The sequence below is a fragment of the Eschrichtius robustus genome, chromosome 15 (assembly GCF_028021215.1).
Source record: "Eschrichtius robustus isolate mEscRob2 chromosome 15, mEscRob2.pri, whole genome shotgun sequence".
Classification (NCBI taxonomy): domain Eukaryota; kingdom Metazoa; phylum Chordata; class Mammalia; order Artiodactyla; family Eschrichtiidae; genus Eschrichtius; species Eschrichtius robustus.
In genome coordinates this window covers 15,130,997-15,158,944 of record NC_090838.1, presented here as the reverse complement: position 1 = coordinate 15,158,944, position 27,948 = coordinate 15,130,997, and the positions used below count along the sequence as shown (strand labels likewise).

Below are 27,948 nucleotides of genomic sequence, written 5' to 3'. Positions count from 1 at the left end.
AGTTCGTGGAGGGTCCCCTGGGCAGCCTCCAGTCCTGTTCTGCCACCATCACTCTTCTGGGGAGGAAGTGGGATAGAGGGAGAGCCTTCGAAGCCTGGGGTACAGGCTGTCCTTCCAGCTCACAGGGGGCTCTCTGGGGAATGTATGTTTGGCTTTCTAGTCCCGGTAATATAAGTTCAAATGTTTATGGGTTTTTGAAGCCGGGATGAAAGCATGTCTATTCATGCTGGTAGAATCTGTGAGCCTTTTTTTTTTTTTTTTTAACAGAGAGCCCACAGAAAAACCTGGGGTTACTTGGCTGGGGAAAGGAATGTAGTGTGAGGATGGAGGTGAAACCTTGAGGCAGGCAAACCTGAACGGAGCTGGATGGCAGAGCTCGGGCCTCCTGAACCCGGAGCCTGGGGCCCTGGCCAGACGAGTGGGGGTCGACCAGGCCCCGGGTGTACAGCGAGGCAGAAGTTTCGAGAGAGGTAGAGCCCGGCCGGGAGGCACCGGGCCGAGCCCACCCAGACAAGCCCGGGCCGGCGCAGGGCAGCGGCGGGCGGGGCGGCGGCAGCGGGCCGCAGTCGGGCACCGCGCCGCTGGCCGAGGGACCCCAGACATTCCACGTCGGCCGCGGGAATGCACTGACCAGGCGGCGCGCGGCCCCGGACGGGTTCGCTGGGCGGGGCCTATGGCCGAGGGGCGGGACCCAATGCTGCGGGGCGGGGCCCACGGCCGCGGGACCTTTAAATTGGCCGCCCGGGAACGGCGCACGGGCCTACGACTGACCCAGCCAGCGAGGGAGCGACGACCCACCGACGGACACGGGCAGCAGCGCCAAGCCCACAATGCTGCGCTATCTGCCGGGACTGCTCCTGCTGCTCTGGCAGCTGCTGCTGCTGCCACCCCCTGCCGTCCCCGGCCCCCTGGACCGCCCCGGCTTCCTGAGGTTGGGGACCCGCGGCCCAGGGGGCAACCCCGGACGCCGTCCCGCTCCGGCCGCCCCCACCGGCACGCCCTATTCTGGGGCCGGCCAGCACGACGGGGCCCGCGGCGCAGGTACACGGCCTGGGCGGGGACGGGAGAGGGACCCCAGGCCGAGAGGGACCTGAGAGGGCCCCAGGGAGGGACACCCTCCAGGAAGAAGGGAGATCCCGGGCCGGGGTCGGGCGGGATGGATGGGTGGGCAGGGGCATCAGGCGTTGAATGAGGAGGAAGAACCTCCGTCGTCCACCAGGTATTCCCTCCATCCCAGCCCGAGCCGGACTGTGGTGCAGGAGAAAGATCCCCTCCCCGATGAATCTTGTGGGGATACTGAGGTCCAGAGAAGGGAAGGGAGATGCCCAAGGTCACTCATAGTCAGGGCTAGACTTTGGGTCTCCTGAAGGTCAAACTCCAGCAACTGCCCCCTGAGATTTGGGCAGGGAGGATGGGGCAGCTGTGGGAACACCAGGCGCCTCTCAGCTCTCTGTCCTAGACCCACCTCTGGTTCAGTTCAGTAAACCTTTCCTGAGATTCTGCTTTTAGTTCTCTGGTTGAGCAAACTCCTAGAGCAGCAGAGCTGGAAGATCATCTGACACAGCCCCTGACAGCACATATAGGGAAACCGAGGCTTGTCAAGGGGAGGGGACCCAGCAAATCAGTGTCAGAGCCCAGAATAAAACTCAGGGCTCAGATATCCCAAGCACGGATCTTTCCACTGCTCCAAGCTACCAAGCTCTCAATATGGTTTGCATAAGATTTTATCTTCATTACCAAAAAAAGTCCAGCATCAGACTTGTTAAAGTCCTGCTTTAAAGAGAGGCTGCATCAAACCATTTTCTGGATGTCCAGTCTCATCTGGCCAGTGATGCTTCATGGCCCAGGTTGATTTGTGTTGTCTCCCCCTCCTGCACCTTTCTGGATAATGTTGAGGAAGAGCACAGAGGATTCTTTCCTGCATCAGCTCCAGTGGGCTGGATTTGATATGGCGAGAGCATTGTCATTGAGACAGGGAGTGCCAGGGTTCACGATGGTTAAATTCAGTTAGTAGACAGTTGGTTGCTCCAGGCCAGGAATGGGGATAGGGGAGAAGCCTTTCTCCCAGAAGTTAATTTTACCTCTGGTCCTGATCCACCTCCCTTGGGGAAGCATCTGGGAGGGAGAGGAGGGATTCTGCACAGGGAGGTCCAAGTTCCTCCTAAGCAGTACTGGTCCTTTATTACCTGGAACCCAAACCAATATTGAATGATAATTCTTTAATAAACACAGCATTCCACCCTTTTTCAAATTCACTTCTTTTTGCACCCAGAAACTGCTAAGCTTTGCTATGGGCTTTTATTTCTAGCAGAGCTATCAGAAATTGACAATTATTGTGAGTAAGGAAACATTTTAGGAAATTCAGATTCTCATTTTCTTGGTTTCTGAGAATCAAAGCGCTGTTATCTAGTAAAGGGGAGTGAGATTCAAAAACAATTAATGATGAGGGGGTCTGAATCAGGAAGTAAGCAGATGCTCACAGAATGTCCTGCCATCTGAGTCAAGCCCCCTGTATTTTCTATTCCTGCTGTAATAAATTACCATGAACTTAGTGGCTTAAAACAACACAAATTTATTATCTAAGAGTTCTGTGGCTCAGAAGTCTGACACTAGTCTCACTGGACTAAAATTGAGGTGTCAGCAGGGACATGTTCCTTTTGGAAAGATCTTAGAGGAGAATCCGTTTCTTTGCCTTTTTCAGCTTGTAGAGGCTGCCCTCATTCCTTGGCTCATGGCCCTTTCCCTCCATTTTCAAAGCCGCCAAAGGCAGGATGAGTCCTCACACGTCATCTCTCAGATCTCCTCTTCTGCCTCTCTCTTCCACTCTGGGGGCTGTTGTAATTACATTGGACCCACCAGAATAATCCAGGACAACATCCTCAATCTCAAATCTTTAGCTTAATCACACGTGCAAAGTCTCCTTTACCACGTAAATTAACATAATTGCAGGTCCTGGGGATTAGGACATGGACATCTTTGGGGGGCATTAGCCTGCCCACCACACCCCTGTGACCTCCCATAGATGATTCCATGTGAAAAATCAAGTGAAGAAGGAAGGAATCCTGCATGTTTACTTACAAGAACATAGCCTCGATATTAGTAAGGACACCACTTGGGTGTTAGTGACAGCATTGTCAGATATGGGTTCGTATCACATGTAGTTTTCCCTTTACTCAAATTACGCAAAAACATCCAGATCCAGCTCCTGGAAGGATTTTCTTCTTCTTTGCTCTCGATGCATGGTAATCAGGGATGAAATGAAATTCTGGAGGGTTTTGTTTTTTTTTTTGAAGAATTAATTCCTTTTGACCTAGCTAAATACATGATGCACAGCATATTTCAGGCTGGTGGCTCAAAGTCACCAAGCAGGATGTTTACTAGGTACATGAGGTAATGTTAATTTTGGTAGTAGAAAATGTTCCTTCAGAGAGAGGCAACCATGAAATGAAAAGTCCCTTTGGGCTGGGAGTCAGGAAACCTGGAGTCCAATCTACCGCTATTTTCTACCACTTTTTAGCTCTTACAGCTTCCTGAGACTCAGTTTTCTCGCCTTTAAAATGGGTATAAAAACAACCTCTGCATCTCTAACTTCACAGGGTTGTTGTGTTGGAATCCTGTGATCTCTAAAGTGTTATTGAAAGTAGGATATTATTTATTGTTTTAGTTAATACCTCTAGGAATCAGGCTAAAACCAAGAGGATACTTTTCAGTTTTTAAAAGAATACTATACAGAGGCATAATTCCTGTTCCAGACTGGGCTTTTTCTGTCATCAACTGCTTAGTCTAGGAATTTATTTTGAATGAATAAATACCTACACCTTTTCCCCCTATACACTGAGTAAATTGCCTTCTTAGAGTTGCATCAATTTCCAGCCTCCTATTAGGAAAGAAAAGAACCCTGAATGACACTTCATGCCCAAGGATCTCATTTCCATTCAGGGCTTGGGGGGTGTGTGTGTGTGTGTGTGTGTGTGTGTGTGTGTGTGTGTGTGTTGAAAGAAGAGGAATGGCTTCTTTCTTAGCTAGTCCTGACTTTTGGATTTGATTTGGGTGACTAAGAGAGGGAGGAGTATAGAACGAGATTAGAGGAAAAAAGGATAAGGAGGATGTGCTGAAAACAAAAATGTATTGTGTTGCTGCAATGTGCCAGGTGCTTTTGTGTGGGAATGATACAAGTTTCTTGAGGGCAGGGAATCTGGCTTATTTGCTTTTGTAGCCCCATGGCTTAATACATGGTAGGCTCTCAAAAAACATATATTTGGTGAATGAAAAAATGAAAGAGAGGTGACTATGACACTTTGGTGGGGGCAGTAGGACAGATACTAAGTCAAAATCTCTGCTTCTTGAAACAAGACATGCTGACAAAGATGGAAATCAACATGGACCAGATTAAGTTGTTATCCTTCTTTCCACTTTCAAACTGTAACTCAGGGGTAGTTGGACCTCAAAGTTCACTAAACATGAGTGAATGACCAGATGGAAGGAGAATTTAGGGCTACTCTGGAGCAGTTTTCACCGCCTTGGAAGTGGAGTAAAAGAAGGAGGCCAGCACGAGAGCACCAGCGTGCCTTACCTCACACTCTGCCATTGCCCGAGGCTCTGAGGCCTGGGCAGGCAGGGGAGGGTGCAGTGAGGGTGCCCTGAGTTCACCTTTCACACTATTCAGGGTCACTGTCCCATTGCCTCAGATGGCCAAGATGCCCAAGAGAGGTCTGGAATCCATTCATTCCTGGGAGTCTAGAGGAACCTTTGAACAAAACTTTAAGCAGAAAGATACGGTTCCCAGTGAAATTTCGGGACTCAGCCAGCCTGTAGGGGAGATATTTGGGGGAAATGTCACACCTCTATGTGAATTCTCACTAGGGAATCCTGAAGGCCTCAGTGCTTTCAACATCCAAAGGGAGGGTGGTCTTGGGGAAGACAGCAGACAGTGGGGTATTTGGGATCAAGGGATGCTGGCCAGAGCTCTCTGGGTGGGAGAACTGCCCCCATTTCTTTCTTGTTTTTTTTTGTTTTTGTTTTGGCCCGGCAGCGCGGGCATGCGGGATCTTAGTTCCCGGACCAGGGATCAACTCTCGCCCCCTGCAGTGGAAGCGTGGAGTCCTAACCACTGGACTGTCAAGGAAGTCCCAGAACTGCCCCATTTCTGACTGTGGTCTGCTCATCGCTTAGTCATGTCTGTTTCCCACACCCTTCTTTGCAGGTGTTTGCAAGAGCATGCCCTTGGACTTGGTGTTTATCATTGATAGTTCTCGTAGTGTACGGCCTCTGGAGTTCACCAAAGTAAAAACCTTTGTCTCGCGGGTAATTGACACTCTGGACATCGGGCCGGCGGACACGCGGGTGGCAGTGGTGAACTACGCCAGCACCGTGAAGATCGAGTTCCATCTCCAGACCCACTCGGATAAGCAGTCCCTGAAACAGGCCGTGGCGCGGATCACACCCTTGTCCACAGGCACCATGTCAGGCCTGGCCATCCAGACAGCGATGGACGAAGCCTTCACAGTGGAGGCAGGAGCTCGGGGACCCGCTTCCAACATCCCTAAGGTGGCCATCATCGTGACAGATGGGCGGCCCCAGGATCAGGTGAACGAGGTGGCGGCTCGGGCCCAGGCATCCGGTATTGAGCTGTACGCCGTGGGCGTGGACCGGGCAGACATGGAGTCCCTCAAGATGATGGCCAGTGAGCCCCTGGACGAGCACGTTTTCTATGTGGAGACCTATGGGGTCATTGAGAAACTTTCCTCTAGATTCCAGGAAACCTTTTGTGGTAAGTCTTTGCTTCCAACTAGAAAAGATGTTATACAGTCAGACATTGTGTATCCAAAGAAAAAGAGATTTATTCTTTTTTTTTTTTTTTTGGTGGCAATTTATGGAAAACTTAAATATAAGCAATGCTTTTTCGTATGTGTGTATCTCTTTTTTTTTTTAACCAACTTAAACATACTTTGTTGGTTTAGAAATATAGAGCTGCCTTATATATAACTTGGTTTGCTCATAAAAATCTTCGTGTTTGCATTAGAAATGTGAAGTTCTGGAAATATCCAGGGTACATGATCCTGCTATTCCCTGATGGGGTCAGAAAAAAATACAAATAAAAAATCTCCAGACAACTCTCTTTTCCCATCTGCCCACCACATTTTTTTCCAGATATTTTCTTTAGTTTTTCCATCTCTAGATTTAACAGAACTCTGCTTGTTTTCGGGCAGAAGACGGGGACCGTGTCTGTCTGTGGAAAGATCAACTGGCTTATATTCCAGTGTAACTGTCAGTCAGTGTGTACGTTTAGTGAATACTCCAGTTTTCAGATTCAGCTCGGTGTCTGATTATTCCTTGTGGAGGGAGAGGATTAGGGACCAGGAAGGTTAGGATTTCAGCTCACTTGTGAGATAGCAAGAAGCAGGGTATTTTTTGTTTTTTTATTTTAATTTTTAATTTTTTAATTATTCTGTTACTGTTCTTCTCCTTTCTTCCTTTAGGATGGAGTTTAAATCCGAACATGCTGATTTAATTAGAATTTTTAGCATGAATCAGCCAAACCCATGAATATGAATCCATTCAAGGCTCGGGTTTATCTGTAGTCACTGACCAGAATTATGAATTTGTGGGACTCAAACTTTTTAATTTTTACTTTTAAATTTATTTTTGTTTTTCTTTTAAAAATTTCTACCTTTCTTTCTTTCTTTCTTTCTTTCTTTCTTTCTTTCTTTCTTTCTTTCTTTCTTTCTTTCTTTCTTTCTTTCTTTGTCATGCTTTATTTTTTTATCATTTGGAGATAATCTTTCAAAGCCCTCTGTGGAATTATCTAAGCAGGTGTGGACAAATTTCTAGTTCAGGTGAATTTTAAAATGTACATACCTTTTGCTGTATAATCTATTTCACATTTGTTTTTTCAACATGTGTTTATTGATCACTGATGATACAAAGATAAAGTAGTCCCTCCCTACCATCAAGCGACAGTCTGCTGCTGGGGATGAGATAAACAAGTGAACCAATAATTACAATTGTAAATTTCAAGGAGACTTTATATATAAATGAATGTGAAACTCAGCAATCAACAATTTGTCAGGAAATGAGAGATGAAGTCTCGGTCTGGAGCAAAGCCTGGCCTCATCTCAACCAGACCTGGCCAGGGACCCCTTATCTTTCCTGCCCTAGGACACTGGGTCTTCACAAGCTGTCCTTGGCTTTGGTGGCATTGACTCAGCATTCATTGGTTTCCCAAAAGAAAGTAGCTTTCTTTCTCCCAGGAAACCCCCCTGTGTTTGTGGGTGAGAACTTTTCCATAAACATGCTGGTCTATGGCAAGGCTGGGTCTCAAAGATAGCACCTGGGGTTGGGCTTGAAGGACATAAAGTAACAAGTGGTGAGTGGCCATCTTTTCATTCTGGTACGAAAGATCTGCTTGTTCTGGGGGGAAAATATCCTGTGGAAAAAAGACTGAGGCGCAGCTGTTGTAGTCAACGAGCTGGAAAGATTATTCCATGAGAAGGCCCTTCTTGGGAAAGGGCCTGTCCTATTAACCTGTCCTGTTGCCAAAACAGTGGAGGCTGGGTGACCTGCCACAGGGGTGCCAGCCTCCTGCAACAGGCCTCCTTGTTTTCTCAGAAATGACTAAATTCATTGATTCTTTTATCAAAACATGTCACTGGGGAAAGAAAAATCTGAGATTAAAAATGGCTCCAGGAGCAAAAAGATGAGGATGCAGTTTAGCTAATGTAATCTAATTTGTTGTATTCTTTCTTTTCTTTTTACTGATTTGTATATAGCATGTAAGTTTATTCTACTGGCAGATATGAGAGTCGCATGCATATACATTTGGGCTCAGGAACCCATGCCGCATATTCGGAAGGCAGTTACCTACGTTGCCCTCCACCATTTGCAATTTCAAACATGTATTGCTGCCCAAGAGTGAGTGGGTTCCAGGCCTAGAGGAAAGCCTGGGTGTGAATTCTGTTTAGACACAAACTATAGAACCCTTGGAAACTGGGTTCTGGTGGCAGTGGGACCACTAGCTCATAGAACTTCAGGAAGTACATTACTGTTTTCTTTCTGTTGGGAAGCAGAAGTCTTTTTTTCTGGCTAGGTGGATACATTGAATAAAATATCGAATTTCATATAAAGAGTTTGGCTCTTTCATGTAAAGAGTTTGGCTTCAGCTCCAAATTCAAAATTCCCTTTCTTTTTTGAGAAAGTCCACCACAAGATCTATGATTTTAAATTAGTTACTAATTTAAACATTACTAAGAGTGGTATTTATAATAAGCCAGGGGCAGGAAACAAGTAGCCAATTTTTAGAGTGAACTAAAGATAGAATCAGAGAGGAACCTGGAGAGTGATGTTGTTTTGACACAGGAGGAAATATCTGAAATGCCTCTTACGTGTCCACGCTGACTGTTGTAAATTTCCTTTGCACAGCTCTGGACCCATGTGCGCTGGGCACACACCAGTGCCAGCATGTGTGTGTCAGTGACGGGGAAGGCAAGCACCACTGTGAGTGCAGCCAAGGATATTCCTTGAATGCCGATAAGAAGACGTGTTCAGGTGAGGCTGCTTAAGGGGTGGTGGCTGATGGAAACTTTTTTTGGGACTCACCCCGGGCTTTGGACTGGCCTTATGCTTTTCTCCTAACTGCCCTGTGGTGGATTTACTGTTATCAACGACTTGCCTTGAAAAGGAACATGAGGGGAAAAGTGAGGTAATACCTAAAACAGCCTATTACAGTACTTATTACTAGGTTTAGAGAGAAGGGTTAGCAGGGAAAAGGGCTAGTGAGGAAGGGGGCCAAAACTCTTTGTCCTTTTGAGGTTTTGGATTTTTTTTTCCTGGGTTTTATTTAATTAAATACAAGCTCCTATTACCTCTCTGTGACCGTAGAAGATTCATGGAATCTAGAAGTGGAAGAAAATCTAGGGAGGTTCTCACTCATCTGCTCTATGAATACTCACGTACAATCAATGAAGAGTGGGAATTAGGTCCAATCTGTTAAATCCTAGAAAAAAGTTTTTGAGAGGAAGAAAACTTAGAGATCATTTCATTCAACCTGCTCATTTTATAGAAAATGAAACTGAGACCTCCACAAGAAGGGAGAAGACTTACCTACCCATGTCATGGGGTCTGTTAGTGAAAGAGCCAAGACCAGGAAGTGGGTTCCCACACAGTCCAGCAGCCTTCCTCTCGTGCCAAGCTGCCCCATTTCATTAGCACTGTGTGTGTGTGTGTGTGTGTGTGTGTGTGGCCCGTAGTTAGCACTGTGTGTGTGTGTGTGTGTGTGTGGCCCGTAGTTAGCACTGTGTGTGTGTGTGTGTGTGGCCCGTAGTTAGCACTGTGTGTGTGTGTGGCCCGTAGTTAGCACTGTGTGTGTGTGTGTGTGTGGCCCGTAGTTAGCACTGTGTGTGTGTGTGTGTGGCCCGTAGTTAGCACTGTGTGTGAGTGTGTGTGTGTGGCCCGTAGTTAGCACTGTGTGTGTGTGTGTGTGTGTGGCCCGTAGTTAGCACTGTGTGTGTGTGTGTGTGTGTGGCCTGTAGTTAGCACTGTGTGTGTGTGTGTGTGTGTGGCCCATAGTTAGCACTGTGTGTGTGTGTGTGGGGAGGGGGTGTGTGTGTGGCCCGTAGTTAGCACTGTGTGTGTGTGTGTGTGTGTGTGTGTGTGTGTGTGTGTGGTGTGGCCCGTAGTTATGTATTTACCATGCTTTCCATGTGTTGACATTTGTCCTGGTCATCTTTTGATAGTTATTGATAAGTGTGCTCTTAACACTCACGGCTGTGAACACATCTGTGTGAACGACAGAACTGGCTCTTATCATTGTGAGTGCTATGAAGGTTATACCTTAAATGAAGACAGGAAAACATGTTCGGGTAAGTGGGGGCAGAGGCTTTACTGTCGCCTCCCTGTTTACCTATCTCCCTAGTCAGTGTTTGGCGGGGGTCACATCGATGGGGAGCTCGGTCTCTTTTCCTCTCTTGCCATCTCGGGCTTTTCCCCTTTCTTATTAGAAAAGTTATAAATGGCAGCATGTGTGTCTCATGATCCACATGTGTGAGTGTGTTGTTTATTTCCTTCTCTGTACCCAGCCCTAAGAGTCCTTTCCAGAATCTAAAGACAATTTAGTATGTGCAAATCAAATAACAGCCCACAAGGTACTTACTATTTACAGAAAGAAAAGCAGTCATTCCATAGTGGAGAAACCTGGCAGACACCCCTTCAACCAAGACATCAGAGTTAACATCACCAGCAATAACACACAGTGACGTCATGCATCTCCTGACATGATATTCTGAGGACACAATAGCACTTCTGTGGTATTCTTGCTAAAAATTCAGAATCATGAGGAAACCTTAGACAATCCCAAATTGAGAGACATTCTACAAACTAATTTTTCAGTAATTTTCAAAAGTGTCACAGTCATGAAAGGCAAAGACAGACTAAAGAAATGTCCCAGATTGGCGGAAACTAAGGAGATGTGACAACTTAATGCAATGTGTGATCCTGGATTGGATCCTGGACCAGAAAAAGGACATTAGTGGTGGAACCATTGGCAAAATTTGAATAAGGTCTGTAGGTTAGTTAATGGCATTGTATCAGTATTAGTTTGCTGGTTTTGGTAATTACACTATGCTTATATAGGATGTTAACATTTGGGGAAATGGGGTGAAGTACTGGATTTTTTGCACTAGTTTTGAAACTTTTTCATAAGCCTGAAGTGATTTCAAAACAAAAAGCTCAAAGATTAAAAAAAAAAATAGTTAAAAAATATCATGTCAGTACAGAGAAAAATACATTGAGTAGCAATTTGGGTCTTGAGTTCTGATGCTGCTCTGAGTCATTTGGTCTCCTTTGGACTCAGTTTCCTCATTTATTACAGGAGAGGGTCGAGCTACAGTTTCTTCAAACTCTAATTCTATGTCTTTCTGAATCTAGTATAATTCATTCCACAGCTGTTAGAATCCCTCTGATTCAGCATAAATACAACAAATCTAAAGGGAACACTTTAGAAAGTATTCATGAGATATTTCGATTATAAAAGCTCAGTATAGATGATTCTGAAAAGGGGTGGGGAAAAATAGAAGCATAAGTATTGTGTGTGTAGGAGTTTGTTTTACTCAGCTAATTCCTAGTGAGAACAAATATTACTGATGGCTTTGAGTGGTTTCTAATAAGTTTTCCTCTTCTGCATTGCTAGCTGCAAATAAGAAGATTTCTATATATGGCTGATAAAAGACTTTTCCACGTTTAATATATTTTCTTCTGGACTTTTGTTGGGCAGCTCAAGATCAGTGTGCTTTGGGCACACACGGCTGTCAGCACATTTGTGTGAATGACAGAGCTGGGTCTCATCACTGTGAATGCTACGAGGGCTACACTCTGAATGAAGATAAAAAAACGTGTTCAGGTAAGGTCCACTCAGTAAATTCTTTCATCCGGGGCTCTTTCTACTTCAGTGAAACCAACTTGCATCTCACCAAGAGAGAGATTCTTAAAGGTAATGTAAGGAATTGGGCTTCAGACATTCTACCATGCTTTTCAGACCAAGGTAAACATTGCTCAGGAGGCAGTGAGCTCACTAGGTTTTGCAAACATAGCTCACTTCAGAAAATTACTGGGTAATGGGTAGGGAGTGGAGGATATAAGAAAAGCTAATTGAATGTACGGTCCTAATCCAGGAAAATTTTATAGCTCTGTAAAGCAAATAGGAAACTTTAGAGGAAGTCAGCTGGGCAGTAACTATTTGGTGTGATAGGCTGAACTGATCTTTTTCCAATTAAAACTTGTCCTGGAACTTTTCTGTAGCGTTAATCTTAAAGCCAGATCGTTTTAGTAAAGGAGGCTTTGTAAATGACTGAATTAGACCCACACAGATCTTCCAGTAAGTTTGAAGCAAGTCCTTCCCTGACAGTTTCTAGATGATCAGTCTTGGGTGAATCTGAGACTTACAACTTGGCGAGGAAGCCCGTGCCAGAACTGCTAATCCTCATTAATTTGATTTAAACTCACTGGCAGAACAGAGTGGCATTTGTCATGTAAAAACACTCCTAAGAGAAATTCCTAGCTCTCAAGGTGGTGTTTAGTTTTGGCATATTCAATATTTTTTTAGATTTTGTGTATGCTTTCCTCTTCCTTGAGATGTAATGTGTGACCTTTTCAAGAGAGATTAAAGGAAGTGGCATATCTCTAATTCCCCTTTTTTTAAAAAAATGAGATCAGTAAAAGAGTACTGAGCACCTATTTTGTTCCCAGGACTCTGCTAAGCTGTGGAGGTGTAAGGAAGCGTCAGCTTCTGCCTCTGAGCTACGTACAGGCTGGGTGCAAAGAGAACCAGCACCTGAAGAAAGCAGGGACTCTTAGCCAGGGAGAGGCACCGGCAGTAACTAAGGGCAGGAGGGGCTGGGAAGCAGGAGGTCTGGGACTGGAGGTGGGCCTCGGAGGGCAGATAAGGCTTAGATGGAGGAGTGGAGAGGGCAAGGGCAAGGGGAGTGGCTTGCATTGGTTTGTTCGGGGGTGGGACTAAGTCAGTTGGATGGAAAGGACTCAAAGCTGCATTTCTCAAACCGTTACAAGTATCCCTCTTGGTACTTTAAGCAGGACCTTTAATCTGAAGACCTGGGAAAAAGAAACAAAAACACATTTACATGTAAACTAACAGATATTATGGCATAAAATGGACCATTTTATTAAAAAAAGAAATCAAAGGAGATTTTCAGTTAAGGCAGACTACTCCAGGCAACACTTCCAGATAACGGTTTGCCAACATTCTTCAGTGCCTACTGGGTACCATGCACGGTTCTAGGCATTTTAGGCACAGTCACACATTTACTGCTCACAGCAACTTTACTCACAGCAACTTTAGAAAGAAACTGAGGCACAGACAAAGTAACTTGCCTATGGTCACTTGCCTAGTGAGTAGCAGAGCCAGGATTTGAACCCAGGCACTTGCTCTGGTGGTTACATATGCTCTCAAACACTAAGCTACACTGTCTCATGGTGCAAAGCAGAGGACAGCAAAAGGAGATAGAAGAAAAAGACGAGACGGTGGGAAGTTGGTATTTATATATTTTACAGCAATAATGGATGCCATTCTAAAACCGGGGTACACGACATGGGTCAGATCCCCTCTAATGGCCTGCCTTCCCCTTGCTGGGCAGTGGGAAGGCCTGTAAATTAAATGTGGAGCCCCAGATCACGGGCCAGGGGCTGAAGGCACATCTACTTGTTATCGCTAGAGTCGCTGCTAAGCTGGGCTGAGGGGAAAACAAAATGTTCTGCTAGTAGGCATTTTGCTGGAAACATCTGAATTGTAGTAGTGAAGGGGAATATCAGTGTGAAAGTTGGAAAGACACTATGGATAGATTACCTGGGGCCTTATGCTTCACGAACAGCTGTTTTATAGGTAATAGTGAGCCATGGAAGGTTTGTGAGCATAAAATGACACTTAAGAGGAGAGTTAGAGGAGAACAAATAAAGTAGTTTGGCTTCTGCAATGGCCGAGGAAGAAGCTATGTATCCCAGGAAGCCCTTGTTCCTTATAATGTATTTACTTGTGACAGACACAAATACTTCCCTATCCAGTCATACACACCATCACCATCACCATCATCATCATCATTGTTATTATTTTTCCTCTATCTGTGTGTGTGTGTGTGTGTGTGTGTGTGTGTGTGTGTGTGTGCAGGCCAGTGTTTTCTGTCCCACTTTAAGTATCAAGGGCAGGCCCTTGGTCAACACAGTTTTTGTGCAGCATCAAATGTAACTCCATGTGCAGGTAGGTCCCTAATAATTTATTTTTGGTGATGGTGAAGATGATCTGTGTATAGCTGGAGAGGTTGGAGGCATTCATGGTTATCAGGAAAGGCTGGAGATAAGTTCTGGAATAGAATCAAGACTCAGTGCAGCCCCAGGACTGTGGATAGCAAAAAAGAGAAGGCACCGAGATAGCTGCAAGAGATAACAAGGAAAAGGGTGTGGGATAGGGAACAGGAAAAGAGGCTCTCTCCTTCTGAAACATGGGAGACGCGTTGCTGACGATTGTAGGATTCATTTGCTGCACTTGTTGGCACCGAACCAAAGCTTCTTTCTCCTGGAAGTCTGTGTTTAGTTTCCAGTTGTAATTTGTGAATATTCTCTTTCCTGCCCCACTCCTGGTCAGTTCGTAACCAGTGTGCACTGGGCTCTCATGGGTGCCAGCACATCTGTGTGAATGACGGGGCCGCGTCTTACCACTGCGATTGTTATACTGGCTACACCTTGAATGAAGACAAGAAGACATGTTCAGGTGAAGACTGTCCCTTTAAGCCTAATTCATGTGCTAGGACAGTCTTAGGAGTGAGCTTTCCTGTCTCCAAGTCTGAAGCACGCTTCTGAGTCTTGCTCCTTGGTCAGAATTCTCCAGTGGTTCCCAAATGTCTTCAGAATGAAATAATTCTACCTTTCCACCAGGCATCCTTCCCTCCATGGTCTGATTCCATTTTTTTTTCCTAATTAAAGCCTCTCCCTAAGTCCAGGTTTTTTTTTAATTACAGTAAAATATACATGACATAAAATTTAGCATGTTAACCATTTTAAGTGTAGTCCAGTGGTGTTAAGTACATTCACCTTGTTGTGCAACTATCCCACTGTCCATCTCCAGAACTTTTTTTATCATCCCAAACTAAAGCTCTGTACCAATTAAACAAAAACTCCTCATTCCACTCTCCCTACCCCTGGTAACCACTCTTTTTCATCTTGTCACTACATTTGGCCCCAGATTCACTCCTTCTCTCCAAGACCTGTGATTCAGCCACATAGACTGTTTGATATTCCTGAAGCATGCCCTGTACTCATCTGTCTCCATCCTTTACTGTGATCTGCTTCCCTTGCCTCTTCTGCTTGTCAAAATCCAAGAACCACATCCTTGCCAACGTTTGGTTTTGTTGGATTAAACTTTGTCAGTCTGGTAGATGTAAAGAAGTATCTCCCTGTAGTCTTTTTTTCCCCCATTTCCTGGTTACTAAAGAGGCTAAGCTTCTCTTCTAATATTTATTTGTCACTTCGGTCTCTTATCTGGAAAAGCTATTTATGCCTTTATTTTTCTATTGGGTTATTTATATTTTTCTTACTTATCATAACAACTCTTCACATGTCTGGATATAAATTCGTTGTTGATTTTATGTGTTGCAAATATCTTCTCCTAGATTGTATTTATATTTCCACTTCTTAAATGACGTCTCTGCAACAGCATTCGTTATGTTTTAATTCTTAAGTTGTGCAGTGGGTTTATCATGCATTCGTTTTTATGCATTATGAGGCATTTGTCTTTATTATGCATCATAACTTACATCAGTGTCCTATAAATTACTTTTTGTGAATCAAATGTTACAAAATAATGTTTGTTTGTTTAATTTCCAGGGCTAGTTCAGTTTTTACCCCCTCTACCAGAATTCCCCTTGTTCTTCCATTGAACTGTGTCCTCTTTTTCAGCACTGGATGCCTTGTGTTGTGGTTACTTGTGTGTTCCTTCAATCATTCCTTCATCCAGTCAATAAATATAGCATCTGCTACGTTCTAGGCACTAGGTATACAATCATGAACAAAACAGGTATGGTCTTTGGTAACAGTCTAGGGGGAAAAGACAAGTACATAACACATTTATAAATTAAATAAGAGCAGTGATGGAAGAGAACAGAATGGGGGTTGGGGAACCTATTTCAGGTTGGGAGGGTCTCTCTGAGGAAGTGACGTTTGAATGCTGAGGATCAGCGGCAGGTAGGTTGAGACTGGAGTGCTGGCGGAAGGAGGGAGAGCAATGCCAGGTCCTGAGTGGTGGCTTTAGTGGGGAGAGGAAGTGAAAGGCCACCCGTGTGACGGAAGCATGACCAGCCAGGGATAAGTGTGGGGTAAGGCAGTTTGGAGAGTTAGGCGGGGTCAAATCATGCTGCTCCTCTGGGGCATGGGAAATTCTGTGAGAAATGGGAAGTCATGGAGGGTTTTTAGCAGTGGAGCGGCACGATGCTGTTTATATTTTTAAAAGTCACTCTAGCTGCTGTGTGAACAGCGGATTGAAGAGGATGAAGAGCAAAAGAAGACCAGTTCGGGGGCTATTGCAGTTGGGCTAGGATGGTGACAATGTGATAGAAGTAAACTGATTGCAGACATGTTTTGCAGGTAGGATGAACAGGGCTTGGTGATAAACTGGATGTGGGGATAGGATGGGGGAGGAGTAGGATGGCTTTCCTATTCCACTTGAGCACCTGGAAGGATGGGGTATCTTTACTGAGGGGACTGAGAGTGAAGCAGATTTGGGGAAGAAAATGCAAGTTTTGGACTTGTGTGTGTTTTTTTTTTTAATAAATTTATTTATTTTTATTTTATTATTTATTTTTGGCTGTGTTGGGTCTTCGTTTCTGTGCGAGGGCCCTCTCCAGTTGCAGCAAGCGGGGGGCCACTCTTCATCGCAGTGCGCGGGCCTCTCACTATCGCGGCCTCTCTTGTTGCAGAGCACAGGCCCCAGACGCGCAGGCTCAGCAGTTGTGGCTCACGGGCCTAGCCACTCCGCGGCATGTGGGATCTTCCCAGACCGGGGCACGAACCCGTGTGCCCTGTTTTGGCAGGCGGATTCCTAACCACTGTGCCACCAGGGAAGCCCCTGGGCTTGTGTTTTTATGCTCCTGTAGACCCCAACCACCACGGGTAGTAGATTTTGTCTGTACTCTTAGCATCTACCATAACACCTGACAGTTACTCAGCAGGTACTTCTTCATTTGAAGTAAAGTGTGGATCAGTTTCTTGGGGAGGGTGAGAAAAATAAGGAGCAGCTTGCTTTTAGAATTTGAGTATTTCTGGGTGCTGTCTTCCTATCTTAAATGTTTAATCTTCAGAAAAATCAGTCTTGGGCATTTTTTCTTCTCCTGGAAGGTGAGGATTCCAGAATGGTTTATAATGGCTTAGGCTCTGACCTCATTTGTTTAGCCATTCACTTATTTATTTGTTTGGCAAGTATTCATGGAAATTCTGTTCTATATCTAGGACTCTGTTAGGTCCCGAGGAAGGAACTGGAGACAGATTAATGTTTTGTGGTTTGCCCTGTACAAGTCTTGCACTACTTTTGTTAAATTTATTCCTCAATATTTTATTCTTTTTGCTGCCAGTGTGAATGGATCCATCTCTCAACTTTCAATTGTGCAACCTCCCAGTTTTCCAGTTTTCTATGGGGTGTTTTAATGAGAATATTACACTGAGCCCCTACCCTCACAGAGCTTATAGGCTATCAGGCAAGATATACTGGAAAAGTATCATAGGCACAAATTTTATACTCTGTACACGGATGAGGGCCATGTACTTGATATTTAGTAGATACTTTTTGGCTTACTAATTAATTTACTGATTGAGATGGGGATTTGAGCTGGCTGTCCCTAAAAGTTTCAATAGGATTTAGACAGCTAGATAATCAAGTGAATTTATGGTCCTCCAGCCTTGTATCTTATCTTTGTATTGGGTTGACCAAAAAGTTCGTTCGGGATTTTCTGTAACATTTTACGGATAGAATGTGGGAGAAAATGCAAGAGCAAAGGACTACTCTTTGTCCCCAAGCAGTACTACTACTCAGTTGGAAGATTATTCATCAGTCTTTAGACCTGGAAGTTACTCTTATTTCTGTTAGGCAACTTTAGGGGCTATGATATTGAGTAGGAATAGCTGCCTCACTGAATTACAGAAAGAAATTGGAGTTAGAATTATCATTCGCCCACGTTCTTTGCTTAAATGTCAATACAAACCTGAATTTTTAGTTCCAAAGTATTTATGGGTAAGAACTAGAATTCTCAGTTCAAACCATTCAGTAGAATAATAGTCTGTATAGGAAATCAGGAATTATCTAGTTTTAAACCTTGAAATGTTTTGGCCACACAAATAGAGGACTGTTTTCCTCATTTTCATTTTTTAAAATTGAAGTATAGTTAATTTACAATGTTGTGTTAGTGTCAAGTATACAGCAAAGTGATTCAGTAATATACATATATATATATATAACTTTTCAGATTCTCTTACATTATAGGTTATTACAAGATACTGAGTATAGTTCCCTGTACTATACAGTAGGTCCTTGTTGTTTAACTATTTTATATATAGTAGGGATATGTCTTAATCCCAAACTCCTAATTTATCTTCTGCCTTCCCCCAATCCCCTTTGGTAACCATAAGTCTGTTTTCGATGTCTGTGAGTCTATTTCTGTTTTGTAAATAAGTTCATTTGTATCACTTTTTTAGATTCTACATGTGATATATGATATTTGTCTTTCTCTGTCTGACTTACTTTACTTAGTATGACAATCTCTAGGTCCATCCATGTTGCTGCAAATGGCATTATTTCATTGTTTTTATGGCTGAATAGTATTCCATTGTATATATGTACCACATCTTCTTTATCCATTCATCTGTCGATGGACATTTAGGTTGTTTCTGTCTTGGCTATTGTGAATAGTGCTGCTATGAACACTGGGGTGCATGTATCTTTTCAAATTAGGGTTTTCTCCAGATATTTGCCCAGGAGTGGGATTGCAGGATCACATGGTAGGTCTAGTTTTGGTTTTTAAAGGAACCTCACACTGTTCTCCATAGTGAACATTTTCATTTCGTAATGAGTACACAGTATCACAAGGGATTGTCTTATCTCTGCATTCTTGGCTTCTCCCTGCATCAACTTAAATATTTACTTTATATCATGGAAAATTTCAGACAATTACAAAAGTATAGAGCACAATAGAATGAACTCTCATATAACCATCACCCAGCTTTGACAATTGCAAACTTTTCCTCAACATCTCTAACTCAGTTTCTTTGGTGACAAAGTCCACAGTACTTTCTCCTCTTTCCATGTGCTCTTATATTATCTCCTAGAAAATGCATTTAGGTAAGAATTAAAAATGGAAGGATTGAATCACAGATTTCCTGATTTGCTATGATTTCTAATTAGCTATAACATTTCATGTATTGTCATTGTCTTCAGCCATTGCAGAAGCACGAAGACTCATCTCCACGGAAGATGCTTGTGCATGTGAAGCCACACTGGCATTCCAGGATAAGGTCAGCTCATATCTGCACAGACTGAACACCAAGCATATCCTTTCTGGAAGGTTTTCTGCTTCTGCTTGAAGCCAGCCTAGGTACTACAACTGAGCTGACATTTTAGGACATTCCACAGGATAAGTGCCTTATTCATTAAGTTTTAAGATGAGCCGTAGTAATACACAGCTTTAATTTTTTAAATTTAGAGTTCTTTTAAAATGTTTTAAGACCGTTGTACCCATTCTTATTTACATGTAAGAGCTGTGTAATTATTTATTTTTCTAGTGCTTTTCCATAACAGTATAAGCTCCTAATTGAGCTCTACTTGACAGTGCTATTATCCTGATTCCTCAATATGACTTTCTTATTCAGAATCTGTACATGTACAAAACGAGTCAGCTGATTAATGGAGTGTGATAGTTCAGACGACACATAGCTGTGTGCTTTGTCTAGCCAAGTGGTCAAAAAGCAGATTTCAAAATGTAACATGGTACTACCTCAGAAACTTTCAAAATCAGTTTTTTAGCCAAAGGAGTAATTCAGGAAAAGTACTTTTTCTTAGCATAGTTCAAGTTAACACCACCTTTCCTAGGGATCTTAGAGGCATGGTATTCAGACTGTGATAGGGATACCCTAGGGGTATGCAGAGACTTTCCAGGGGTATGTGGGGACACAGGAAATTTTAAAGGAATCAATTTCCAAATCCTTCACTTCCTTAAATCTATCTGCCTACAATGCAACTTGGGGTCAGTTGACATTCTCTTTTCCCATCTCTCACTTCAGTGTCACCATTCTCCTAAATTTATACAAGAAAGGCAGGCCTCTTACTTACCCTGAACTTTACTAAGGTGAATTTCTTGGAAAGGTAAAATCTCCAGAGAGCCAAATAAAGGGCCAGTTCAACAGTTTTTTAAATTAAGCCTTCATAAACACACCTCCCCCAATTCATCCCATTAGGAGATACCTTTCTAATTAAAGTTTACCTTTTATTTTTAATGATTTTATGTCAAAACTTGTGACTTATTCGTTGCTTGGATCAATTGTGTCCCCGTAATAGTTGTAATGGTAACTCAACTGAGATGATTAAAAAAATTTAGCACCTCATGGTCAAAGAAAATTAATTCAAAGGTAATTTCAATATAAATGTGTATGTGCTTGTTGTTTGTATAAAGTTTACATCAGAGAAGTATAATAGAGTGATAGGACAGATTTCCAAGATTCAAAGTAGAATAAAATTGTGGAGGAAGTAGAAAGGAAATACAAATTCAAGGAAATATTTTATTTTAGAAGAACAACAGTAGTAACAATTCAGTATGGTATTAATATTACATGGGATACATTTAAAAGACCGATTTAAATTTTGTTTTAAAGCATCGATATTTATAATATAGCAGAAACTGCATATTTGCAACTAAAACTTATGATGAAAATTTTCATGTAATCTAAATAGGCACAAGATATCACTTATTTGTCAAAATTATTTTAGGGGACATATGAACGAAAAATGTTTGAAGACCACTGCTTTATATCATGCTCGCTAAAGAACAGAATATCTGAGTTTTAGATAGATTAGATTTTTGGTAAGAAAACAATTTCACTCTTTTTGTTCAAAATAGAACTTAAACATATATATATATATTTTTTATCTTGTATTGAAGTGTTTGAAAGTGTGTTTGCATTTTCTAATGTCTAAAAATATATGGTGTTAGCCTTAACAACTAGCCACTTGATGACATTTTGGAGAAGTTGCAAGCAAATGAATATGGACAAATACATCGTTAAATTCCTCAAATTTTTTACCGGGAAATATGAAGCATTTGGTGTACTTAATACTTTGGCATACTCCAGTGTTCCTGCTAGTAATGTGCCATTTCATGTTACTGGATAAGTAGTATGAGGATCTTCTGGAGAATCTGTATCATTTTTCTAAGGAAATAAATGTCCCTTAGTAAGAGCAAATTTTAGTGTCTCTAAGCTATGACTGTGAAATAGTTGGTAGGAAACAGAATGAAAAGTTTCATAATTTCTTTCTTTACTAATTGAGCCATTTAATTTTTACATGTTTATATTAGTAAGATAACCAGGCTTAAAATACGAACTTTTGATCTGTTTTCTTGATAGTATTAATAGTGTAAACCAGTCTTGTTACTTTAGAGTGTAAATTGTACAGGGTATTTACACATAAAAAGTACATATAATTAAATTGAGATGAATACAATTTAGAACTATATCACTTTTTGGTTTTTTCTCATTTTTGCCAGAGTATTGTTGAAGCTGTGATCAGGAGATTGTAATGCACATACCTAAATATAGTTAATACAGATTAAGTGAACTGTTATATGTCATTTTTAATTCATTCTGATGTTAGAAAGAAACACACAACTAGTTGTGAATTAAGTGTAAACTTTTTACCAAGGACAAAAAACCCTAAATTTACTTTATTGTTTTACTCAAGGGATCCAGTCAACAAAATTATATATTTATAAATACTGGTATAATAAGTAACAAAACCTAATGTCTTTTAAAATGTTAATGATAAACCTAACTCTTTTTTTTAACTTACATATTTGATAAATTTTTTTTCAGCTTTTATGTTTATAACTTTTAGAAAAAAATAGTTCTTTAAATTGTATACTACTCATTCTTTTCTTGGTTTATGTTGTGTTTAGTATAATAAAAATGTCAATATCTTTATATATTATTGTCATGCTTTTTTTTGGTAACTCTTATATCAACTTTGTCTATTAACATATTTTCTTAAATTAAGCTGAATTACAATTATTTTGAATGAAACAGTTTCTTGTCAAAGGACACAATATTGTGACTCTTCCTATAATTTAATCTCATGCTCTTAAAATTAAAAATTTAAGTTCAGGTTAAACAGAAAGGCTTTAATCAAGAATGTTGTGGGAGAGGGAATAAAACAAAATTACATAAATTCAGATAAAATAATGATGAGGGTACATTAATATATGCACTTGAGAAGAAAATATAACCTACAGATGCAAACCCAGAAACAGTAAAAAATCTAAAATATAAACTGTAAAGGAAAGAAATGAAAAATGAACATATCAAAGGCAGTAAATATTATATGAAACATATATTGTTATTGCTCAACATTTCTGAAAGCACCTGACATAGAGCAAATATTATTTTCCAAACTTATTTGAGCACACAATCAGTTATATTAATATATCACAAAGAAACGGTGTTATAGGAGGAATAAATGAGAGCTCATGTGCAAGAACTAGGGAAAGGTATTTAAAGAGAGACAATTTTTCAAGAGTGTGACCATCAGTAGCTTGAACTAATCATGTCTTAAGCTTAACCAGTTGACTGGAATCCCCTGGCTTAGATAATTGATTTTTTTCTTGAGTCCAGTATAGGGAACCTGTGATCCGGTGCCAACAAACGTATCTTAGGGATGTAGTTGGTGCTGAAAAAGATACACATTCATTTGAAAACAAACATATTATCTGAATGGGATTGGGCTTAAGTTTGGGAAGGATTTCTCAGGGAGACCTGATGTGTGCGTTTGGCTAGGCGCAATTGGCCAAGGAAGCAGGAACATCATAGGATATATAAAATGGCCTTGGAAGCACACAGGAATAGTGGGACTGAAAAAAGCATATTGGCTTGCTTAAAGTGGGGGCACCAAAGTAAAAACATTTTAAGAACGAAGGAAGATCTGATTTTAGCTTGGGTTTAGATTTAATAGGAAAGGCACTAGGACCATCGTCAATTTTCGAGTATGCTGGGTGAGGCAAGAGACTCGGGTCAAAGGATTTGAATGTTATTTGCCTGAGATGGGGAAAGACTCTAGGTGGGGAAATTAGCTACCGCTGCACAAAGTACACACTAGATTATACAAATCAACAGTCGTAGCCGCAAATATGGTAAAAGGTAAAACCAGAGACAAATTAAAAAAGCAGATGAGACTGAATAATTTCATAGGAGTTTCTGCGCTATGTCTAAAATTGTGGTGGTCTGTAACTCTCCAAGCATTCAGAAAGGACAAGGAGAATTGAAGAAAGAAATAAGGTAGAAAAAGAATACAGTGGACCACAGGCAAGAAAATACCAAACACCTCAAGTACTTAAAAATGGGAGGCTATGCCCCAATGGCAATTATATGCTGTAACAGCCCACAGCTCACACATATTTTTTTTCTCTTTTTAAAAATTAAAAAAAAATCGAAGTGTAGGTAATTTACCATGTTGTGTTAGTTTCAAGTGTACACACTTATTCTTTTTATAAGGACCCTTGGGCTGCAGTAACAGCTTAAACAAGTTGTTAAAAAGTACTAAAACAAACAGAATTAACAAAATCTCCCACCCCCAAATTGCTCCAGGGGGCTCTCCCATCCCCAAAGGCACAAAGGAAGGTTTGCACGCTCTGAAAATGCACGTTTGTACCTTCCTTTGGCCAACGGCGCCAGTCTACCAAATACAGTAAATAACTTTTCCCTTTCACAATATTGGGACTTCGGGGCTTACGGAACACCTTATCTTTAAGATCTCATTTGAATGGGCGCCCTTACTGACTCGGTACTGACACCTCAGTCGAGTTCCGCCGCGACCGTCCGAGGTGTGGCCGGTCCTCGAAGCCCGCCCAGTCGGAGGGCAGCTGAGGCTACGAGCCAGGGCACTGGGCAGAAAAGCCCAGAAGCAAAGCGACCAAGTCCTACCCGCGACAGCGGGGCTACGAGCCCCGCGACGTCCGCGCAGGCGTACGACGCCCGGCGAGACGAGGACGACGCCGGAAGTGTCCCTCGGCGCCCCGGATGCGACTCGGCGGCGGCGGTTGCCAGGGCGACCGGAGCTTCCAAGAGCCGCGGGTACTAGCGATTGGCGGCTTAGAAGAAGTTTCCTGTGCCGGGCTTTATCTACTGGCGTCGTCCTCTCGGGGTTCCCAGAATGTTCTTTTACTTGAGCAAGAAAGTGAGTTTCCCGGGGTTCGCCCTCGCTCCTCCTCTGGTCTCTCGACCTGCGGGCGATTCCCGCATCCTGCCGGAAAGGCCATGAGTGGTGATCCCGGCTTCGACATCCCTCCGCCCACCTTCCTGCATGGTCCAGCCTCGAACCTCCGCCTGATGGTCTTCCAGACCCAAATAGTCCTTGGCGGAGACAGCAGCCCTCTCGCATGATTCTTTCCCATTCCTGCCCCTGGTTAGGTCCTTTTGGGGGGCCTGCAGGGCTGATCACTTCGTGCTTCCCTATCTTTCCTCCTTCACCTGTTGCTTATCCAGGTGATTTAAACTCTTTGGATCCTCAGAGGCCTCTGGCAGGAGAAAAGTAATAAAAAGGTAGACAAAGTGTATGCAGAAAGGGAATATGAATTGATGATATAGATTTATACTTCCATTATCCCTACCCCCTTTTATTTATTTTTTTAAAAAAATATTTATTTATTTATTTGGCTGCGCAGGGTCTCAGTTGCAGCACGCGGGATCTTCATTGATGCCTGCGGGATCTTTTGGTTGCGGCATGCGGGATCTTTAGTTGTGGCATGTGGGATCTAGTTCCTTGACCAGGGATTGAACTCAGGCCCCCTGAATTGGGAGCGGGGAGTCTTAACCACTGGATCACCAGGGAAGTCCCCCTTCCCCCTTTTAAAAATCCATCAGGTCACTCCCCATTGGGTTCGTTTGCAGTCACTGCCCTTCTCCTTGTGGGCAGTCCTTTCTCTCTTTCCCAAATGGGCCCAGGGCAGTTCAGGGGACTATGCTCATTTTCATAACGGCTCACATTTCTGCAAGGCTGGCCGTTTTTCTTCTTCAGCCTTCGTTTCCTGTAGACTCATTCCCAACCCCTTGGTGAAAAGCTGTGAGAGTGGGTGTGGTTGCTTTTCAGATTGCCATTCCCAATAATGTGAAGCTGAAATGTATATCTTGGAACAAGGACCAAGGATTCATAGCATGTGGTGGTGAAGATGGATTACTGAAGGTTTTGAAATTAGAGACACAGACAGGTAAATGAATGCAAGCCCAAATGTTTGAACTTGATGGAAAATCATTTGGTCAGAGAGATTTGCTCATGGTATTTGTCATATGCAATTCTAATTCTTTCAAAAGGAAAAAGAACAAAAACCCAAACATTTTGGGGTATTCTTCTAGAGTATTTTTGTAACAAAGTTCAGAAAATATTGAATGTAAACATCAGATGGCTTTTGCTGAAATTATGATGGCAAATGAAAATGAATGAAGAATGAAAACTAAGTCATTATGTTGTTTTATGTGTATTGGTTGTGCTATATTAGTAGGAGTCTAAAATAAATAAAGTAAAATAAAAATGATGTGAATCAGCATTTCAGTAAGGTCACAAAAATCTCACGTTTTGGCAGATTATTTACAGGCCTTTGTTGTCCTTTCCACTTTTCAGATGTGTTAATAATTATGCACCTAGTTCCCAAGAACAGAAAATGGGATTTAAAAAAATATTTTTAGTAATAAGTCTCTTGTGTTTTACAGCTTGATTTCTCTTTTCCTAGTTCTCTGGAATCATAGCAAACAGTTTCACATTTCTTTATTATCTAGTGTTGCTCTAGGTTGGAGAGCTAGATAAAGAGATTGGAGTTGGAACCTCAGCTCTGCCAGAAGACTTCTGAATGTCTTTCAGCAAGTTGCTGAGTATATTTGGGTTTTAGTTCAGTCTTTTGTAAAATGAAGGGTTGAACTAAATTACATTTTGGATTCCTTACAGCATTGCTTCTCAAGCTTTATCAGGCATAAGAATCATCTGAAGAGTTTGTTAAAACAGATTTCTGGACCCAAGCCCCAGAGTAGATCTGGAATTCGGTCTGAGAATTTGCATTTCTAATGATGCTGGTGTTGCTGATTCTCAGACCGCACTTGGAGTAACACTGCTTTACAGCTTTGAAGTGGTAGTTATAAATATTTATTGAGCACTTTCTATGTCTGGGGTGTTTAACCTTCACTATCTAATTTGACTTCACAATAATCTTGAGAGGTAGGTATTCCAGATGAGAAAACTAGGTGCTGATCAGTTAATAACTTGTCCAAGGTCACACAGGAAATAAGAGACACAGCTAAGATTTGAAGTAATAGGACTAGAAAAGAATTTTATTTGAGCCAAACTGAGGACTATAGCTGGGGAGGCAGCCTCTCAGACAGCTCTGAGGAACTATTCCGAAGAAGATGGTTTTCAGCATGGTTTTATCTCTAGTCAGAGCAAAGAACATCAAACACGACAGGGGTGCATTCCTTCAAGGAATATATTTGCTTCCTACACAGCAAGTCAGTATGGCTTTGGCACCTGGGAAGGGAGCCTTATCATCGAAGGAGTACTAGTATTGAGGTCCCAGGAAGGGAGGCATTGATCTCTGTCTCCAGAATGGACATTCTTTACTTCTGGACAATGCACACTTTTCTTTTATGGTTAAAGCACATATACAAGATATGTGTGATAGGCTACAAAACAGACTGTTCTAATTAGCATAAAGTTTAAGCTAAATAATATGTAAGCCAGAATGACTTCCCCATACCTCAATATGTGAAAATTTCTTCCATCAAAACTTAGTTTGTTTCACTTTCAAAGCCTCGTTTTTTTGTTTTTTGTTTTTTTTTGAAGATTTATTTATTGATTGATTGATTACTATGTTGGGTCTTCGTTTCTGTGCTAGGGCTTCCTGTAGTTGCGGCAAGCGGGGGCTACTCTTCATCGCGGTGCGCGGGCCTCTCACTATTGTGGCCTCTTTTTGTTGCGGAGCACAGGCTCCAGACGCGCAGGCTCAGTAGCTGTGGCTCACGGGCCTAGTTGCTCCGCGGCATGTGGGATCTTCCCAGACCAGGGCTCGAACCCGTGTCCCCTGCATTGGCAGGCGGATTCTCAACCACTGCGCCACCAGGGAAGCCCCTAAATCCTCGTTTTTACCCACTATGTGGAGGGCTCATGGCAGCCTAAGCAAAGAAAGAATAATTGTTTTGATGTGCTAGATTAACTATATGAAATAAAAGGCAAACTTGGAAGGTAGATACTTATGTACCAATCAGAGTTTGGCTTCTGATGTTTAGTAATTTAATCTCTCAACACTTTAGTTTTCTTAACTGTGTTAAAAGAAAATTTTTGTCTCTGTTATATTTCTCGAATATATATAAGTATATGTACATATACATATTTTTATTTTCCTTAAAATATGTAGGAAGTTTTAGTTACATTAAGAAATGCATTTATTATGTTTAATATTGAAGGCTTTTCAAGAAAAAAATTACTTCATTTCCTGTTCTGCATTTAAAAAAAAATATATATATATATTTTTTTTAATTGGTATTTTATTTATTTATTTATTTGGTTGCACCAGGTCTTAGTTGCAGCAGGTGGGCTTCTTAGTTGTGGCTCGCAGGCTCCTTAGTTGTGGCTCACCGGGCCCTTAGTTGCAGCACGCGGGCTCCTTAGTTGTGGCATGCGAACTCTTTGTTGTGGCATGCATGTGGGGTCTAGTTCCCTGACCAGGGATCGAACCCTGGCCCCCTTCACTGGGAACACATAGTCTTATCCACCACGCCACCAGGGAAGTCCCTGTTCTGCATTTTTGATGAAGTGTGGTTAGAGTATTCTTTGAAATTAGTGAGCAAGATGGAAAATAGTTTCTTGAGAGGCTTGGAATATGGAGTAAATTATTGTTTTGGAACTTAATGAGTGTAAATCATGTTGAAAGAGATAAATATGAGAAATATTGTTGGATGATTCTTAAAAGGTCAGTCTATTGTATTTAATAATAATGGTTGTGATGCAACAGATCCCTCCAGTAACAATCACCAGATATTGCATGCTGAGTACATTTGAAGCACTACTTTGCATCCCCTGTGGTGGCATTCCCAGTTTTCACTCCCTTGCCTTAGAAGGAAAGGAACTAGAATCAGCGTTTGCCCCAGCTTCTTACATCAGGTTAAGAT

General features: G+C 42.2%; 2 protein-coding genes across 3 annotated transcripts in view; both read left to right on the top strand.

Moving 5' to 3' along the window:
• Window positions 1-770: 770 nt before the first annotated feature.
• MATN3 (matrilin 3) lies at window positions 771-21,112 on the top strand. Of its 2 annotated transcripts, XM_068564652.1 has the most exons (8): window positions 771-1,041; window positions 5,204-5,770; window positions 8,419-8,544; window positions 9,732-9,857; window positions 11,267-11,392; window positions 14,144-14,269; window positions 18,977-19,087; window positions 20,762-21,112. In XM_068564652.1, exons 1-8 carry the CDS (start codon window positions 831-833, stop codon window positions 20,815-20,817), a joined length of 1,449 nt encoding a protein of 482 aa, XP_068420753.1. In that variant the 5' UTR covers window positions 771-830; the 3' UTR covers window positions 20,818-21,112. The 2 variants fall into 2 exon arrangements, with proteins under 2 accessions (XP_068420753.1, XP_068420752.1); XM_068564651.1 differs by lacking the exon at window positions 14,144-14,269.
• A 2,730-nt stretch (window positions 21,113-23,842) lies between these two features.
• Window positions 23,843-27,948, top strand: part of WDR35 (WD repeat domain 35) — a 60,857-nt gene continuing 56,751 nt past the window's right edge. Inside the window, exons 1-2 of the mRNA XM_068564128.1 lie at window positions 23,843-23,974; window positions 24,887-25,004. Of these exons, the coding sequence (XP_068420229.1) occupies window positions 23,951-23,974; window positions 24,887-25,004 (142 nt within the window). The 5' untranslated portion in view covers window positions 23,843-23,950. The remainder of the gene's footprint in view (window positions 23,975-24,886; window positions 25,005-27,948) is intronic.